This window comes from Anas acuta, chromosome 5 (assembly GCF_963932015.1).
Source record: "Anas acuta chromosome 5, bAnaAcu1.1, whole genome shotgun sequence".
Taxonomy (NCBI): Eukaryota; Metazoa; Chordata; class Aves; order Anseriformes; family Anatidae; genus Anas; species Anas acuta.
The window spans coordinates 46,843,864-46,863,361 of record NC_088983.1 but is presented as its reverse complement, the minus strand read 5'-3'; the positions used below and the strand labels follow the sequence as shown (position 1 = coordinate 46,863,361).

General features: G+C 37.2%; 1 protein-coding gene across 9 annotated transcripts in view; it reads right to left on the bottom strand.

The window, feature by feature from the left end:
* Positions 1–19,498, bottom strand: part of PPP6R3 (protein phosphatase 6 regulatory subunit 3) — a 58,704-nt gene that overhangs the window by 18,081 nt on the left and 21,125 nt on the right. For all 9 annotated transcript variants that reach the window (XM_068684544.1, XM_068684548.1, XM_068684545.1 and 6 more), the window contains 13 exons: positions 15,413–15,645; positions 13,773–13,959; positions 12,927–13,064; positions 12,532–12,597; positions 11,960–12,072; positions 11,126–11,239; positions 10,311–10,440; positions 8,631–8,783; positions 7,276–7,425; positions 6,680–6,744; positions 5,492–5,607; positions 5,017–5,102; positions 2,261–2,347 (listed from right to left, as the gene is read on the bottom strand). In XM_068684544.1, coding sequence (XP_068540645.1) covers positions 2,261–2,347; positions 5,017–5,102; positions 5,492–5,607; positions 6,680–6,744; positions 7,276–7,425; positions 8,631–8,783; positions 10,311–10,440; positions 11,126–11,239; positions 11,960–12,072; positions 12,532–12,597; positions 12,927–13,064; positions 13,773–13,959; positions 15,413–15,645 — 1,638 coding nt within the window. The remainder of the gene's footprint in view (positions 1–2,260; positions 2,348–5,016; positions 5,103–5,491; positions 5,608–6,679; positions 6,745–7,275; positions 7,426–8,630; positions 8,784–10,310; positions 10,441–11,125; positions 11,240–11,959; positions 12,073–12,531; positions 12,598–12,926; positions 13,065–13,772; positions 13,960–15,412; positions 15,646–19,498) is intronic.

Below are 19,498 nucleotides of genomic sequence, written 5' to 3'. Positions count from 1 at the left end.
AAGCTAGGCCAAAGCAGGAACTCCTTTATATTTTGATCTTAAATTGTAATATCTGAGATGGCTTTTCGGGACTTCAGGATTTCATACCAACACAATCAGTATATCAGAATTGGTATAGGAAAACCACCAATTACTGTTTTACTGTGTCCCAGTAAAACCATTACTTTTTTTTTTTTTTCTTTTTTTAAATATTTGTTACTCTTCTTCCTGTAAAGTATTTTCACTATTCTGGATGTTAAAAGTGCATGTAAGTGAAAGGCAGTGAATTTCCACTGTGTGAAGAAAAGCTAAACTTACTTGTTCTTCCTTACACAAGGTGCAGCCACTAATACCAGTCACCAGGATAAACAGAAAATTAAGACACAAGGTTCATGGCATCAGAATTATGAAACCTGTGTAAAGTCACTACACAGAAATTGGCTGACAGTATATAAAATGTAATTACAAAATGTTAGTCTGAGAAAAGGACAGTTCTGTCCTGGAGTCTAATATATTTTCAAAGAGACAAGGTGGTACTAACTGGTGCAGAGCAGAACAATGTTTTCTTAAGGAAAAGTTTCTAGTGCCACAGAAGGACAGCACATGAAATACTAGTGGCACAAGAAACCTTCCCTCCCAGGACTGGGTGACAGAACAATTTTTTAAAGACAAAACTTAATTTGACCAGACAAAACTTACACAATTTGACCAAAAAAAGTAAATTGGTTTCTTAGTATTTTCCTCCTTTACCTATTTCCTAATGGGTACCTCCTGTCTCCTCCTTGAAATACTGGCCCATTTAGAGCAGTCTAGCTGTAGAGCCAGTTACCTTTATGAATGAATTTGTGCAGCTGGAGAATGCTTTAAGTAATTTCAATGCATTTCCCATCAGTGATTTGTCTTGTCTAGTATCTTGCTTTCTTCACAAGACAACTCTAAAAAAGTATATTTCACTTAGCTTTGAAAAATAGATTAAGAAAATGATGAAAAACTTGAAAGACAACAGCACAGGCCCATTTGAATTTTTGCAGATTAACTACCCGGATCATTAAGGGGTTGCATGAAAAGCACAGGGTTATTTGAAGATCTTACTTTCTCACTAGAGCTGCTACAGACAGCATCCAACCTATCATGTTGGTATTCAGGTGCACCTTACATACACAAGATCAGTGCACTTGATAAAAATGTATTAGATTCTGAAAACTTGAGCCACCACTCCCAAAACAAACTTGGATAAGCAAGTACTTATAGGAAAACTATAAAGATGCATGAAATACCAAAGTCAGACTTAGACTAGGTACTACACAGCTGTTAGTATGAGCTGAAAGATAAATAAGATTTCGGTTAATAACCCAGTCAGGTAATATGCTTTGTATAGGGGAATCTATAATAATATTCATTATGTTCTCTCTAATCACTCATCCCAAAAATACTCCAAACCATCACCATATTAAACACTGTATCAATTAGTACACTATGAAAGCATTAAAACTTCAAGGTGGACATAGCTTTACCTTAAGCTTTCAGACTGGTGGATCTGAAACTTCCTTACACATTTTCAGATTTCTTTTGTTAAACCAAACGATAAATAATTATCTTTGAAACACTCACAAATGAGCTGTCAAAATCACATACTGAACTGCAAATAAGTGATCGAGTTGATTAGAAATTTAGTTCAGGAACATTTAGCTATGTACAGTTGCCACATAGCAATGGGTATATAAAGTTATTTATATTGTTACTAGACGGTGTAATATTTTGCCATAAACTAAAAACATGTAACAATGAATAGCCAGTCTTCCTCCTTTCCCCAAAGTAAGGGTCAACATTTTTAAAGCTTTGATTATCAAGACCAAACATAAACCCACATTTGGTTTCAAAGCAATTTGTATTTTCGAGAAAACAGAAGCCATCACATATCAAACTGCTGCATCTACTAAGAAAAGTTGCAAACCATGCCCAGCTCAGCCAGACAGCTAACATATGAAGTGTCTTAGGCATAATGAGCAGAATTCTGCATGCAGAGCATGATCAAATAAAAAAAAAAAGCACACTGAGATGCTGTGCCTTATGTTAAAAGCCACACCTCCAATTTTGGTAAAATAGTTGTGTGCGTGCACATGTATCTAAGTTAGTTTAAACTTTCTAGATTTGTATTTGGTTGTGATAAAAATATGAGTTCCACTAAAGATATATATATATATATACACACACACACACTTTTTCATTTTTTTTTTTTTTTAAGAGAAGAACACTACACTGTTAAAAGATTTCAACTCACCTGCTGCAAAGATGAATCCTGTGAGAAGCCAGTTTCTTTAAAGTCAATTTCATCATCACTGGAAGAATGAATGTGGCAGGTAGTAACCTACACAAAATAATTCAGTCATTTGCTTATTACGTGACAAACTCAAATACATTTGTTCTGCCTTCCTGAATCTTCAGTTTCGTATCTAAACAAGAAACTGAGTTATTTGCAGTTTTCTCAACTGCTATACCACATAGAAGAATCCCTAAAATATTTCAGTAGCATTAACCTGTGTGTGTTCGACACAAAAAGCCAAAGCTTTTATGTACTTCAGAATGATTAAACATATAAAAATCCAGTCCTACAACGGACAGTTATTTAAAATATTTGCATCTTCTCTTTTTACCACAAGTCACATTGAACAAGTATATTGGTAGTCACCAAAATGATGGATTATACACAGATCTTCCTTTCCAAAATAGAGAACATAGAAAATTTAAAGGAAAATGTAGATATCTGCAGTATTTGAAAAAAAAAAAAGTTTATCAAGAAGGCACCTTCAGAATTTCATCAGTATTGATTTGCAGAAGCGAACCTGGAATTGTTGCCATAACAGATGTTTTATATTACCATTAAAAATAGATAATTTTGGTGATCTGACATAGAACCATTGGGAATAGTTTGTTCCTTAGGTAGCAGTGTGGCTGAGCATGTTCTTGGAAGAAGTTATTTTCTATCAGAACAGCACACCAGAAGTAATTTTAATTGGAACAGCAACTAGGTAAAGTAACAGTAGTTACAGCTGACCCCTTAGACATATTGTGTGGAAGACCACTGGTATAAAGCAAATCCATAGATGACAATTTACTCTGGACAATGCTATACTGCATTATTCTTACACCTCTAGAACTCCGTGATTCAAATTATCAAGTGAACTTTTTCTTTTTTAAAAATTTTGTTTTTGAACAAGAGACCAGGCAACACAAAAGGATGAGTTAAACAGAGAAAATGCAAGGCTTCACACAAGACAGACACCTTTCTATGCTCCCACAAATATCCTAGTACAATGCCACAGTAAGGACACACATGCAACAGACAAATGAAGAACACTTGTTTTCCTGAGGTATACTGTACTTTTATGCCTTTTCCTTTGTTAGTATAACACTTATTTAAAAGCCACACAATTTGGCATGTTTTATTTTATACAGCCCTGCAATACCATTTGCTGTATAGAAGTGCCCTGACTTATTAGTGAATTTTATCAGTGAATTAGTGAATTTCTGAAGAAAACATGCCAGAGTAAATTTAACACTAGGGTTGTCAGTAAGTGGGAAGAACAGTAATGCACCAAATGACCTCTGGGCTTATTCTGCCTGGAGAAGAACCATTGTACCAAATGACAGACCAAGTCTGCTGAAGGTTATCGCTCAGTGTATTTGCAAAAATATTCTCATAAAATCTGTACATTTCAGTGTAATTACATGGTATTCTATACAGCTTGAGCTGCCCTGGACACCCCCCCAGGCATGCTGTCTGAGAACGTTATATAATTACTCCTTCTACAATTGCACCTTTGGGTAGGGAACCAAATAAAATGTTTTTATATAGTTGTAGCTGCTTCTTATTAACTATCTAATCTGCAGTAGAAGTCCTGCCATTGCTGTTGTAACAGTAACACGCTCAGGACTCCAGCTTCTTCCTCAAACTCTCTTTGGGAACCAACAGGACATAAGGTCCAAAACACGAGTTATTTTTCTTGTTTTCTGACAGATGCTGTAGTTTAAGCATAAACCTTAAAGAAAAAAATAGCATTACACCACCCTAATGAATAAACTGCATAATTATGCCAGGGAAGGGGTGTAAAAATGACTTCTGCAAATTTCAGCAACTTTAGGCGAGAAAACAAGCTCCTCACTGTTCTTACTAGTCATTTTCTAACATGTTGTACTACCAAAGCAGCACAGGCACTTTATGCAAATAATTAAATTTAGTGTATAGTATTTTTGGTTTAGTTTCCTGAGAATATCCCTAAGGGGGATTTTCCTTAAGAGAAAGGAACTACACAGTGGTTCTTAAGGCAACCATGGATAATTTGTCTTGTACAATGTTTTTAGGCTTAAAGGATACATATTCTCCTACCTAGTCCTTAAGTACTACTAAACTTTTCACCTTCCTCCCAACCCTCAGGATCCTGAATTCCACTATCTTGTGATGATCACTGCAGCTAAAAATAAGCTTTTAAAAGTTCAAACTAAGATATGGTGATTACTCTTAAACTGTACGTTCAAGATGACTACATAAAACCTCTTCGCACTTTAAATTTAGTTCTTAACAAACATGTAATCACTATTGTTGCATGCAGAAGAAACATTAAGACAGATACAAAACAAAAGTATGCAGCGTAACACACAGTGGAATGCAGGTAGCACTTTACCATTAAATCAATTCCTTATGTTTTTGTCCGTACTCTTAGAGGAGACAGCAGCTTTCAAGCTAACTTGAAGCTCTAAGAATATCTTTCTTTGTGGTGATTGCCTGGGATGAACTGTATGAACTGAACTACAGCAAAATTCTCATACGAAACATTAATGATGTGGCTTTAGTTAAAAAGGAAACTAAAGAATGGAAGTCCCATAGCTCAGCAACTAGATGTACTTGACACTATCTCAATACCTGTCCTCTTGGATTTGTACTTTGAAAGTACTTGGCAAGACTGCCTGTGCTGCTGACAAAAAATTGGGGCCCAAGCAAACAACAGCAATTTTCAAACTTTATCCAGCACCACTTACCAGGTCCACTGTATTCCTTTTATTAGTTTCTCCTAAAGAGCTTGTGCAGAATGTCTCCCATCGCTCTCTGACCTCCTCTGGAAGCTCTATAGTAGGAAACAAAAAAGCTATGTAATACAATCAACAGCAAAGCATCACTTAATTTTTAAATGTTGTTCTTCTCTTGTGCTCTTAAAAAACAACAAAGCAATCAGAAATAACGTAAAGAATGTACACGCACTCCTAAAGACATTAGTTCATCTTGTAAAGTCTGAACTAAGCAGTTCAGCATCTCTTTACATTTATTTCAAAGCTCTGATACAATTCAGTAAAGTTTAAAAAATACAAACATGTTTAAGGACAACTGATTTTAAGCAGAATATGTCAAAATATTCTTTTTCTATCCAGAAACTGCTTTTCATTTTTAAAGTTGTATAATTTCCTAAAAATTTGATCATGGAAGACACAACGAGAAGCTTAAGAGTATTAACATTACCTTTAATAAGCTGTTGGACTAGCGTACTGTTAGGCCCCTTATCTGTACTGTGCACGATACAGTTTGCTATCCTTGTCAGATGACCCATATAACCATGCCGTCTTCCTCCTTCAGCCCTGCAAGATAGAAAAAGAACTTAAATGCCTGTACTCTGAGCAACTGTGCTACTATATTTTGTTATAAAACATTCTACCAGGGTCAGGAAGATAAACAAGAAAGACCTATAACCTACCAGTTCTTAAATGTAAGAGCAGTATTCTAGAACTAGAGTTTCACAAAAATACTCGAGAATTTAAGGTACAGATGTCTAGATTACACTGAGCCAATCTAGAAGACCGACAGGCATATAACTATCAAGGAAGTACACAGTATCTGAACAAATTATTTCTGCTTTCACATTTGTGCACGTGGAAAAAATATAAAGCACTGTCAAGATGAAGACAAAATTAGCTCCTAGACCTTCAGAGAGATGCTTTACCCCTTCAGGTGAAGGCTTAACATTTTTTTTCCCCCAATATGAACAGTTCCAGACAGGGTTGGCTGCTTGAAACATCTTTTCACAATTACACGTTTTCAGGAGGAATTCCACTGCTGAGGTCCTGGCTTTTACCTGAATGTGTTGCTCCCCAGTATGCAATTTGCTTTGATGTGTTTATTAAAAAATCTCAATTGCTTACTAGAGAAAACTATCTTCTTTCCTCCATTCTCAAAACTTTATGGTATGTTTCTGTACTTGAAGATGAATTAACTCTACAGACAGTTGTAAAACCTTATACATTGCAAGAATTACAGACCTGATTGTATTCTCAAACGGTGATAGGGAAAAGTATTAAAGTGATACCAAAAAGATGGCCTGAACTTCAGGCGTTACTAAAAGAGAAACTGAAGAACTCTGGAAGACTCAGTATGTGTGAAAGCTTTAATCCAAATATTAACGTAAGTGTTTAGAACTTAATTATTCCATTTATTACCAAGCAAAATGTACTTCCAAATACTACTAACAGTACTGTGGTAAGTATTTCATATACTGGATATTTCAGAGAAGAGATTCTTAAGATGAAGCAAGACAAACACAAGAATATTTATTGGTCAGTATTTCTTGGTCAGCTCAGTTCTGAATTGATTATACATATCACAACTCAAATTGTATAGAGACAACTGCAGGAAATGAAAGAGCTAGTTACTCACTGTTTCTTCTCATTCATCTCCCATGCTTCAAGTATTCGTTCTATTAATTGGCACTTATGGAAGAGCTATGAAAAAACACAAAGTATACTTAACAGCTGTAAACTTATGTAGAACACTACTATGCATTGCAGGGTTGATTTTAACAAATCCTGATGACTTATAAGACAATTGATTTCAGGTTTAGGATAGATGCTTTCATTAAATGGTTCAACGTTCAGAAGCAGTTGACAGATCCCAAACAGAAACCTGAAGGTTGAACCTATATCAATTCTTTCTGAATCATCAACTACATCAACTTCCTTTTGAATGCAGCTGCTGTATTTTATGAGTGTACAACTACCAAAATAGCAATTTTAATTCTTAACAAGAGGAAGTACTTGCAACCTTGCATACTTGCTCACTTTGACAGCAGCAAAAATCCATTCCATTGCACTTCTGGGTTTAACAGCCTGAACTGACACGTTAAGAAAACACAAAAGAGTTTTATTCTTCATTCTACATAAAATATAGCCCAAGCTTACTTTATGAAAGAATAACTGCTACTATACCTTGGTGAGAGGAACATTCAGCGAACTCCTCCCGAAAACAAAACTTACATGTTTCAGTAAAAGATTGTCCCCAGTGGAATCCTGATCTGTAATTGTGCCATTTTCTGTGCTTTCAAGAGGACTTGCAAGAATCAATGCAATACAGATTTCTACTTGAGTATGCAAAAAGTTATTCCACGTATACTTAAAGAACATGTCCTGAAAAACAAATTCAACAGGGTTCACTCAAAGCAGGGTCCTTTCAAACATAACTAAATGGCAACACAAGCAAATTCCTTAAGTTTTACAGTAAGTAGCATCATACATGACAAAGTGTGACCTACACAAATTTTAATACTTATGCTTGCTATTATCAGAACATAAGGACTATCATACGGGATGAGAGTAACCCAAATAGGTTTATGCTGGGAGTAACCAATAAAGCACTTCCAGATAAAGACAAGGCTGGAATGATACTCCCCTCTTAGTTCTTTCTGCTAGCTGCAGCCCTTAAAGTTCCCAAGTGAGAAATACTATTTATGACCTTCTTAGTCCTTAAGTTTCTTTTTTGAATTCACCACAGACTTTCAGTATCTACAACACCCTTTGGGAATGTGCTCCTCACCTTAATGAGATGCCTTACGTCATCTACCAATTTTATTCTTCTATTACAGAAAGCTACCTCAGATAATCTAGATGCAGTCTGAGAATACTTAACATCTTATACAAGACAGAACTGAGGTTGAGAGACAAAATTTTGAGCTGAAAAAAGCTATTTTAGTTTTGCAACTCTGCTTAAAAGCAGAGGCTCACATACTGTATTTGGAAACTACAGTATAAATTCCAGCATGTCTTGCTAGGTATTTGTCAAATGATGCAAACATTTGAAGATTTTGGTCAACCTTAGAATGTCTGCTACAGTTGAAGCCTGAGTTAGGAAGTACTCAAAGTGTAAATGTCAGGCTAGGAGTTTGCTGTGCAACAGTTTGCTTTCAAACAGTTTTTAAGCATACAAGCTACCAGGATAAACTGTCCCTTTATAGGGCAATGCTAAGATACCATTTAGTGTTCTACATATTAAGAGACAGAAAGAGGTTTTGAGGGAACATCTTAGGAAAAGGATAAAAAGGTAGGGAAGCATTGAACATAGCTGAAAAGTTGTGCAGACAGATGACTTAAGAAAACCACTCCAAGAAAATCGTGTATAAGGTGCAGAAAATTGAATCAATAAGAGGAAAACACTGGCTTCAGACATATGAATTTAACAGTAAAATTAGGTATCTGGAGTTCTCAAACAATGCACTAGAAGTCAGAACACAAACAGTCTGAAAAGTTATGTTGGAAATATATTACAAATTATCTGCATTGACAGAGATAAGATCTTATTAGCATTTCACAAAGATAAGGCAGCAGAAAGTTCTTACCAGTATAACTCCTATGCTGTTAAGCTCTATAAGTTCCTGATTCACACTGCTCATATTTGTCTGTAAAAGGCTAGATATTAATCTAATCACATTTAAACGTGTGTTCCCCACAGGTGGATCCAATACACCCCAGGTTGTCTTCATGACACTTTTCTAAAAAAAAAAAAAGATAATTTTTGTCAAAAAAACTTGTTGCTATGCACAATGAGAGAATAAGAGAATAGTTCTTTAAAAGTGTACACAACCAGTCTTTGAACAAGATCTTGCAAAAACTGAAAAAGCAACTTAGTTCTGAACACCATGGTTTATTTTAATTCTACAGACAGGGGGCAACGAAAGACAGCCACATGGAACCAATGGCACTAAAAACTGATCGGTAGCTGTAAGAGTTCAAAGTAGATGAATTCCATCCAACATGAAAAAGGATTAAGAAATACTTACACTTCTCAGTGGTTAATCCAGGTACACAGCTACAGTTTACATTACCACAGTACTTGCAGAACAACTAGGTAGACAGTCTCTAAATGTGTTAATGCCTCAACAGCTCTGACTTCATATTGCTTCATATACTTGAAAGCAATTTCAAAGAAACTTCTTTAGTTGTGTGTAACATTAGAAGAACACACCAAAGCTCCACCTGTAGTCTCTGAAGGAGTTACTTCCAACAGCAAGAATCTCTTCCCATGCACTAATAGGTCCTTGTATTAAAATAAGCACCATGTTTTTTACATCAAAATTTTAGCTGGCTGCCAGATGAGACCTATTATCACCTAAGTATCAGCCAGTCAGAAAATCTGGTGTTGACTACTTTAAGAGCTAAAAATCTACCAACAAATATGCAAGGAGCAAGGGAAAGACATTATGTAAACATCTTTCTTCCTATATTAAAGCACAAACACTTTTGGACAAGGAGACCACCTAGAAATGTACTATCTTCCACAATACTGGATGTCATTTTGGCATCCAGTACCTAACCAGTGCCACCCTTGTGTCAAAAGTGGCAGACAACCTGCCAGTTCACTTACCTAAGGCAAAATTTAAGAACATGGATAAGATGCTCATTTAACTAGTGCTTAAAAAAGCAGTCAATAACTTCACTAGATGATTTATTCAAATGCTCAGTACTCCAATCACCAGAGAACACTAAGTATCTTATGACCTTACTTTTAACGTACATCTTGTTGCAAGAAAGGATTATTTGCATTTTTCATCTCTTCTGCGCTTAAAAGCTTGAGGACTCATCTTTTCTAGGCTAAAACAGCCTTTACCACTACCTTGTTTCCACCACCACCAAACCTGTCTCTTATCTGAACTTTAAGCTTCTGATCATTTTCACTCTGACCCTCAGGTCCTTTACTCCTACACATTAGGGCACCCTGAACTGAACTATGCTTCAGCTGAAATTCTGCTAGTAACAACTTCGTTGAAAAAAATAAATGCATTATAGGTGAAATCCCTATTCATTCAACATGTCGTATTTATCTTTTGCAACAACATGACATGAATAAGTTGATTACCATAAAAAAGTCAGTTAAAAAAACGTGAAGAATTCAGCATGCCTGGAGTGCATGGTACATGCAGTAGACAGCTGATCTACTCTGGGTTCTGGGCAAGTCCAGAGGAACTGTGCACACAATGAGTCTTGCTTCATTTCATTTGGCAACAAAAGGTTTCACTTACTTTTGGAGGCTCAAGTAGGAGTTCATGGAAGGATGAAAGTCGTGATTTTATGGCTTCTAAAACACTTTTATTGACAGAATATGTTGAATTGCTCATGCCTGGAGGACAGATCTCTATATGGCCTTCAAATCTAAAACACAGAAGCAAGGTCTAGTATTAATATCCAAACTAGTTCTAGAACAACTCTAAAGCTATGATTCTTAGTGTCACAGTTCTAAAAGCATGAAAACAGAATTAAGAGGAGGGCAAACCCAGGAGATTACAAATATAAATCAAGTGTGAACTAACAACAGAACAAGATTCTTCCAAACACTAGGCCTAATATATTTAGGTTTATCATGCTTGAAATCTCCAGTTTGGTTTTCAGCTATGAGATTAAACTTTATGGCTGTTCAATTCCTTCTTTTGTGGCAGAGAAAGAGCTTCACTCATCTATCAAGCCTCTGTTCACTAGTTTCTCAAACTTATAAGAAGATCCCAAACTTTAAAAAAGTGAATATCCAGTCACTACACTGTACACAGGCACTCTATTCCTTGTGTCCAGGAAAAAAATGATGAAATGAAATCAGTCTTATCTGACATGTGGCAATTAAACTAGGTTCTGGAAAACACCGTGGAAAGACCAGTCATCCAGGGGAAGTGCAGTAACACTGCTGGTAACAACAATCACACAGTTTGCTCTTTTACTACTTCACCTGTAAAAGGCCACTAAAATGGTTCAGTCATAACTTCATGGAAGGCACTTCACTTACTATTGTTGAGCAACAGCTTAGTTAAGTTAAGCAGCCATAAGTACAAGCAATAAACACACTTACGTCTGTCGTCTTGTCTCAAGTAAGGTCAGTAATATTTGGATTGCACTGACTATTGCAGATTCATTTTTTTCTTTATGAAAAATATTTGACAGCAGCTGCTCTATGATTTCTCGCCTGAAAAAAAAGTATTGGCATCAGACATAACACTTTAGAATACAGCTGTTAAGAGAATTAGCTACTGTTTGCCCATGTGAAATTAGAGAACAGGATAATGAAATAAAGTCTGTTATTTCAAGCCACCAGGTGCTGCTAGGACAATCATTCCCCTATGACATCACTACCCCAATCATATTTCCCTACTCCCTCTCTTGATCTATTTTTTGTTTTGTTTAAAAAAAAAAAAACTATCCCTTTTTGTACTTTTGGTTGTCAGTTTTCTCAGATCAAAAGACTCAGCACATCATACAGCCATGTAAACCTAAACCTAGAACCTGCAAAACAAAGAAGGTGACACAGAAAAATCTCTGGTAGAAACAAACTTCACTTAAACAAGAGATCAAAGCCTACGTCCCTTATGTGTATTCTGCACAGTATCAAGCTAACCTTCACGTTTACACCTGTGATAACTAACTTTGACAGTGCAAGAAATATTTTATCATTTCTCAGGCAGAACCAAGATACTAGAATGAGGAAATCTTAAGTGAAGCCAACAAAAAAGTCATCCAGGTGGGCTCCACTTACTTGCTGAGCTACTTCAAATTGCACAGATAACAGTTAGCCAAGAGAAGTCATCAGCAAAAGGAAGCTTGCAACTCTAAAGAGTTTTAAAGGTCAGAAGTTAAATAATAGTGCTCTGATGAACTGAGAAAAGGTCAGAAATTCAAACTAACTTACTTCTCTAGACTTGCAAGCAGTGGATCTGGTTCTGAACTGTTTTGTATTTGTAACATCTGGTCTCTGCTTAGACGAATAATTTCACAGAGTGACTGTGATGCATTTGAATGTCTCTGGAACAGAAAAATAAAGCATAGATTAATAACATGCTGGACTAGAATTCTTCATTAAAAAGCTGCATTAAAGAAGCTTGGACTAGAGTCTCCTAACAGGAGACATTTTAGACAATAGCTTTATGCCATATCTAAATCTTAGCAAGACAAAAAAAACCCTCAAGTCATGAGACAATTGATTTTCACTATTAAAAAGGCAAAAAAGCATTACAGCTGAATCTCCAAACAATACCTAGTCTGCACTGGACTCGGATTACCTGATAAACTGTGCAGATCCTAAGGAAGGGTGGGAGAGGGAAGTAATCAGCTCTCCACAACCCCAGACTTCCACACTCTTAAATAACAAAATCAGGTTATTAAAAAGAAGCAAGCAGAAAACAGTACGACTTAGAGTTTTAACACACTATTTTACAGCAACCTGCTGCACAGATGTATCCAAAAGAGCAGACCAATACTTACATCTTCATCTTGAGATGGATGTACAATTTCCACCAGCCGCTGGATAATTTTCTCCTCATTTAGCCACTGTAAAAGCATAGACATCAGCAGGAATGTTAACCAAATGAATGAATTAAATGAGTTAAAGGATTTACAAGAAGTAGTTTGAAAGCTGCCATTAATCATACTGTTGATATTTCTAAACAAGGACTAACATTACATCAGGAAAAAAAAAAGGATAAAAACAAAATTAGCATTTCTGAAGAACTGTTAAAAAAACAGATTTATTTACTTTTGAGAGAAAACTTCCCAAAACACCTTCTGGGGTGGCAGAGGTGAACGATGGTACAAATTGTCTAAACAGGTTACAAAACATCTTTTCGACAGTTCACAAGTATCTGAGAAGTTTTACTCACATTTAACACTTCTTGCCTGGGCTGTGGAGGTTCTATGCAAGTCAGTAGCCTGAGCAACAAGTCCATGATAGCAGAGGTCCCTATGTGCTTAATAACGAGGTCTACAAAATCATGTTTCTTCTTTAAAAAATCCACAATCTAGAAATTAACAATAAAGAAGCTTACAATAGTTTACCTGTATTTTACATGGTAAACTACACCATGTACATTTCAGTTTCTTTCAGTTACTAAAATGAGAAAATGAATGAGAACTTTGTAAATACTTCTGCCACTTAGCAGTGCAAGGCAAGGTAAAACAGTGCATAGCAGCTAAAGTGGCACAATACAGATCTGTCTACGTGGAGTATGTCTTGGGCCTTCTTGCCAGTCCAGGCTGCTGACCATAAACTTCTTAAAAATCTACAGTCATTTTTCCTTTTTTGTATGAATTCCCACAACTCCTGGCTCAGGGATTGAAGCAGACATAGTAAAGCCTTAACATAATATACTTTCAAAATGAAAAACACAGAACAGGGTCACAAATGATTTGCTCAGGTACCAGAGTCAGCCATGCCAGCTGTTTGCAGGGTCACACAAACACAGAGGAGCACTGCATTTCTGGATGAGGATTCCAAATGTCTCACTTTTTTTTTTTTTTATGACAGTCTTCCACAAAGGATCAGACCCACTCCCACTGACTCAATTCATTAATCTTCACCTCTAACAATAATTTAATGAAGACACCACCATGCAAATACTAAGCTAAGCTAAGACAAAAGGTAAGCACTGGCACACAGGCAGTTACTGTTGCACAAATAGCTCAGGCAAATCTCAAACTGTTAAAGTGGAGAGTTTTTAAATACTTACCTGTTCTGGTTTTCTGCTTATAAGAATACTTAGCACCTTGCTGAAGAAACTGGCAAGTAAAGGGTTTAGAGGAGATTCATTTAAGAGGAAGCTGTACAGTTTCATAAGTAAGGATTCTTCTTCTCCCAGCCTATCGTTGATCTGTGAGACATCTGAAGTAAGCAGCTCACAGGATATGTTTGGATATCTGGGGAAAAGGAAGAGAAGTGTACATATGTGTGTCTCCATTCACTCATACTTCAAAGAAGGTACACCTTCAGCTTTTAAATCAGAACCTGGTAGGGTTTCTGACCAATTTTTCAAGAATACCTCTGCACTAATAAAAAAGCAAGGTAACAACTATACATTCAGGCTACAAGCTGCATTCTTTCATTTAGGAAATGGACTACTACATTCTTCAGTTGAAATAGGACAGCACGGGGGACGTCGGGAAAAGAAAGGTCAGGCTTTTATTTTAAAATCCACTGTTAAAGCCAGCTGTTCAAGTATTGACCTCTCATTTCAGAAAACTTTTTTTGGAAGAGGAAAAAGTTAGCTACCAAGAAATTAAGCAGGTTGATAATACCAGATTAATATTGCTCCATCCCCAGTGTTTGCCCCTTTCCAATAACAAGGCTTACATTAAAAAAGTTAAAATCAATCTCTTCAGGATTAATACTTCTATACCTGTTGCAATTGTGTAGAGACTCACTGAGCTAGCCAAAGTCAAACAAAGCCTGCAAAACTAGTTAGTATTGCCAGATACAGGAACTTACTGGTTTTGATGGCCTCTTAATTACTGAGTGTTCTGAATTGTACCTCTGGCCCTGTGTCATGGAGCAGTACTATCACCCACTCACGCTAGAGGTAATTACGACAGCATCAGCAATTTAAGGCTTTAAAATAGCAGTGTCTTTCACTTAAAACTCAGCTAAAAACATTCAGTGAATGTTTGCTTTACCAAAAACAGAGAAGTGCAGCAGCTAAGAAGGTACTCTATTTTTCTTTTTACATATTATCATAAGAAAAAGCAGCTTGCTGCACAGATGACTGTAAAAGAGGCCAAAAGTGGTAGAAGTGCTTGTATACAATCTCTTAGATTAACTGTGAGTTTGAAACTTCTCAGCAATCTAGCAAGAACCATATCTGTACCCAATTTTTACACTTCTAGCTCTGCAAAGGAAAACACCAGCAATCCGGTGGTAAGTATATTCTTACAAGGTGTGCTACAGTGCTATAAAATGCATCTTCAAAACAGCTTACTAATCGTCAACAAAATAAGGCTAAGCACCTAGCTATAGTACCCAGATAGGGGGTTTCACTCAACTATTTCTCCATGAAAATTATCATCTACATATAATTATTTTTACATGAAAAAAAAAAAAGATAACAAAAAGACTCTTCATACAAGTTCTGATTTCTGTACTTTTTCTCTAGGCAGCAACTGGTTTTGGAGGCATTTCTGGATAAGAGTTTTCCAATCAAAAAATATGCAAACATTAGAATGATTTAATTAAAGAGTTCTATAAGTTCAAAACAAGCTTACTCAGAAGTTAACAGTACTATACTAAAGAGCAGCATGCAGGAATTCAAAACATTATCAAATTAACACCCCTCTTTCTACCTTCCTAAGTCCCCACCCATCCCAAAAAAGTTCTTACTTGTATCGAATTTTTTCATCCATGTCTTGAGGCGGTTCTTCGATAATAAAGGAAACTAAGTCTTCCAAACATTCTGACTTCAACAGAAACTCTATAAGTTTGCGATTCTGAGCCTTGCACTCTTGCAGGACGTCCTCTTCATCCATCAATTCCTTCAGTGTTACATCTTCTCTCTCTAGAAGTGTATCTATGTGGGATGACGAATGGAGATCAAATTTCCAAAACATGCTGGTCTGGATAAGAAGAACATATACAAAACATTAAGCTTACACATGTATTTAAGCAGTATAAATACTTCATAGTAGTACTTCATAGCTTCTAACCCCAAAGGGACCTGCACACACAGAAGTTTTCTAGAACTTGAACAACACAACAGTAGATACTGAAAGATCATCACAAAGCTTCAAAATCAGACTTGATTAAAGGTGACTGATATATATTTACTGGGTATATTTTAACACTCAAAATTAGCCAGCTCCAGGATTTTTGCTTACATGAAAAGAACACTTATCTGCATTAAATAAAAAAGGTTAACTTTTAATAAATTTGTTCTTGCTACTCTGCTTCTGACCTACATCCCAATCCTCAGATTCTGAGCAACCTGTTCAGCAATTACTAGATCTGGCAGAAGATAAAACAGGCAAAGTATAAACACACTAGTGTACCACCTCTGTCACTGAAGAGAACACCTCTACGGGTGTAGGAATTATAATCATTTAACATGCAGGCAGCACACGCCAAAAAAGTTGGAGCTAATTTCAGAGCAGGACTTACTATTTTACCATACCTCCCTCCACAAACTTGGGAAAAAAGGGACAATAAAGTTCCTTATGCAGATGCTTGAAAGGCCGTGTGCCCAAGTAAAGAAACATCACAGAAGGTTAACATCAGCATGAGCAATTTAACTTTTCTTTATAAAAATACTCCATATTAGTTTTGTTTCTTTAAGACACCTTGCAAGCAGCTGCTCCTGAGACAGGTATGCTATCAGAAAAGAATATTTCAGTCTTAAATCCAATAAACTCCTGCTTTCCTTTTGCTCTCGTTAAGGTCACTACATGCATTTGCTCCATTCTCCCCTTTAAAACAAGGCTTTTACATGGCAACACTTAACCTCTGATAAAGCATCAGCTATTCTTGTATGAATGCAGAATTTGAGAAAGTGCATTGAAAGAGATACCAGATATCAGTAAGAAAGAGTTTTCCCTACAGCTGTAAACGGCATAGTTTTAAGCAGTACTCAGAGAGAAAACAACCATTTTTTGCTCCTTTAGTAACCATCTTCCAAGTGTGAAGGATTTAGTTAGTGTTATTTACTGCTGAAAATTAGTAACATCATCAGGTAGGTGGACATTTGGTTACCAACAAAGAACATAGGTGAATTTGAGCAAGAACACTTCTGCAAACTGCCATTTGATATGCAGAAGGTGAGAGTTTATAGACAACAATCAAACCGTGCCTTTGTCATACCAACTCTTATGACAACCTACAATGACTGAAACAGAAACATTTAATTCTTACTCAAACTAAGAGGCAGACAGTCCCCTAACAAGTAACTATGAAAAAAAAAAAAAAACAACATTTTTTGCCTCAGTTTTTCATGGCAATGACGGATCATCAGATATTAGGAAAAATTTCTTCATTGAAAGGATTGTGAAGTACTGGAACGGGCTGCCCAGGGAAGTAGATGAGTCAATATCCCTGGAGGTTTTCAGAAAACATGTAGATGTAGAGCTCGGTGACATGGTTTAATGCTAGACATGGCAGTGCTAGGTTAAAGGCTGGACCAGATGAGCTTAGAGGTCTTTTCCAACCTAAATCTTGGGCTGCCAAGCCCTCAGAGTTAGAGGACCATGACTGGGGGAAGAGTAAGCAACCCTCCATCTGTGGCCACCAAAATTGTGAAGAACAGCGTATCAGCTCAACATTAGTAAGTCTGTGGGGCCTGATGGGATTCACCTAAGTGCTGGGGCTATTGGTAGATGTCATAGCTGGACCCCTCTCAACAATTTACCAGAAGTCTTAGGAGGCTGGGGAGGTCCCCGCTGACTGGTAGCTAGCCAATGTTACTCCCATCTACAAAAGGGGCATGAGAGAAGACCCAGGAAACAACAGACCTATTGGTGTAATCTCGGTCCCTGGAAAAGCTAGGGAGAAAATTATCCTGGGTGCTGATGAAAAGGCATTTAAAAAACAAAGCTATCATCAGGCAGAATCAGCATGGGTTCATGAAGGGGAGGTACTGCCTTAATAATTTGGTTTCCTTCCATGATAAGGTCACCCTCTTGGTGTAGAGAGGGAAGGCAGCAGATGTAATCTTTCTTAATTTTAATAAGGCCTTTGATGATGTTCCTCACGACATCTTTCTGGACAAATTGTCCAACTTCAAGACAAATAGGTTCATGCTATGCTGGGTGTTGAAATGGCTTGACAGCAGAGCTCAACGGGTCGTAGTGAATCGGACCATAACTGGCTGGCAGCTGGTCACTAGCAGTATTCCCCAGGGCTCAATTCTAGGGCCAGACATGACATTTTTGTCAACAATCTGGATGCAGGACTGCAACGTGTCTGCAGCAAGGTTGCTGGTGGTAATAAACTGGCAGGTGCTGCTGACTCCCTGGAAGGAAGAGAGGCCTTGCAAAGGGAGTACTGGGCAATTGTCAGTGGCAAATAATTCAACAAAAGAAATTGCCAGGTGCTGCACCTGGGACAGAGTAAGGCCAAACATGGGTAGAGACTGGGAGACGAGCGGCTGCAGGGCAGCTCAGCAGGAAGGGATCTGGAGGTGCTGGTCAGCAACAGGCTCAATGTGAGCCAGCAGCGTGCCTGGCAGCCAAAGGGCAAATGGCATTTTAGGATGCATTAAACCCAGAATAAACAGCCAGTCAGGAGGTGATTCTCCCTCTGTATTTAGCATTGGTGCAACCCCACCTTGAAGATTGTGTGCAGTTCTGGGCTTCATAGTATAAAAAGGATAAAAAGGTCCCTGAAAGTATCCAGAGGAGAGCAGTTGATCTAGTAATAGGCTGTAAGGTGTGTCCTGTGAGGAGAGGCTGAGGACACTTGAGTTGGCTAGTTTGGAGAAAAGCCTAAGAGGCAACCTCTTCTCCCTAATAACCAGTGAACATGAAGGAACAGTACAAAGCTGCACTGGTGGAAGTTCAGCCTGGACATTAGGAAAAACTTCTTTACCATGAGGGTGGTGAAATACTGGAACAGGCTTCCTAGAGCGTTTGAAGCCCCTCACCTGTCAGTGATTGAGGTATTTGTATAAGGCCCTCAATACCTTCATTACTGTTTCAACTTTTGATTAGTCCTGAAGTGCTCAGGCAGTTCGTCTAGATGACCTTGGAAGGTCCCTTCCAACTGAACTGTTCTACTAGGACAGCATTAAGCATTTATTTAAGTTCAAGTGGATTCAGCATGCCTACTACAGCTACATAGAATAGGGAAGCATCAAATTTAGCCCTTTAATGGTCAAGATAACAGAGATAAATCCAAGGATCCAGCAAAACTCTTATGATTCTCCTCATTAGAAGACTTTCAGTGTTTGGCTTAAAAATTAAGAGTAAGTCTGGTATACTCTCTACAGAGAAATTGTAATTGCTTTTAGGGTTCTCCTTGTTGCCTTAATTATTGCATGCTGTTCACTTAGAACCACCTTATTTTGCTTTTGTCAGATGCTGTAAGCATACATAATTGCCCCTCGATTACATAGCTTTCTGTTTAAAGATACAGGAATCAACCAGAAATCATTGAAGAAAAGGTACAGTTAACTTCAACTGCAGCATCAGTACTTACAATCATCTGAGAGCCCATGCAAGGATTAAGTGGTTAAAAAACAAAAGAATCTTTTCTGCTAGAATTATTAGTGAACTTACAAGCAGATTTGAAAATACTTGATTTCACACTATCTTAAATCAAATTACATAATGTTATCAAGAACATTGGCTTATGGTTATTTGGGATACACACAGACTCACTGTGAGCAAGTAAGACTACTGCATTATTAAGAGTCACAGAATATTTGTTTGTTTTTCCCCCTACAGCTCCAGTAAGTACAAATACCTCCCCCACATCCCATTT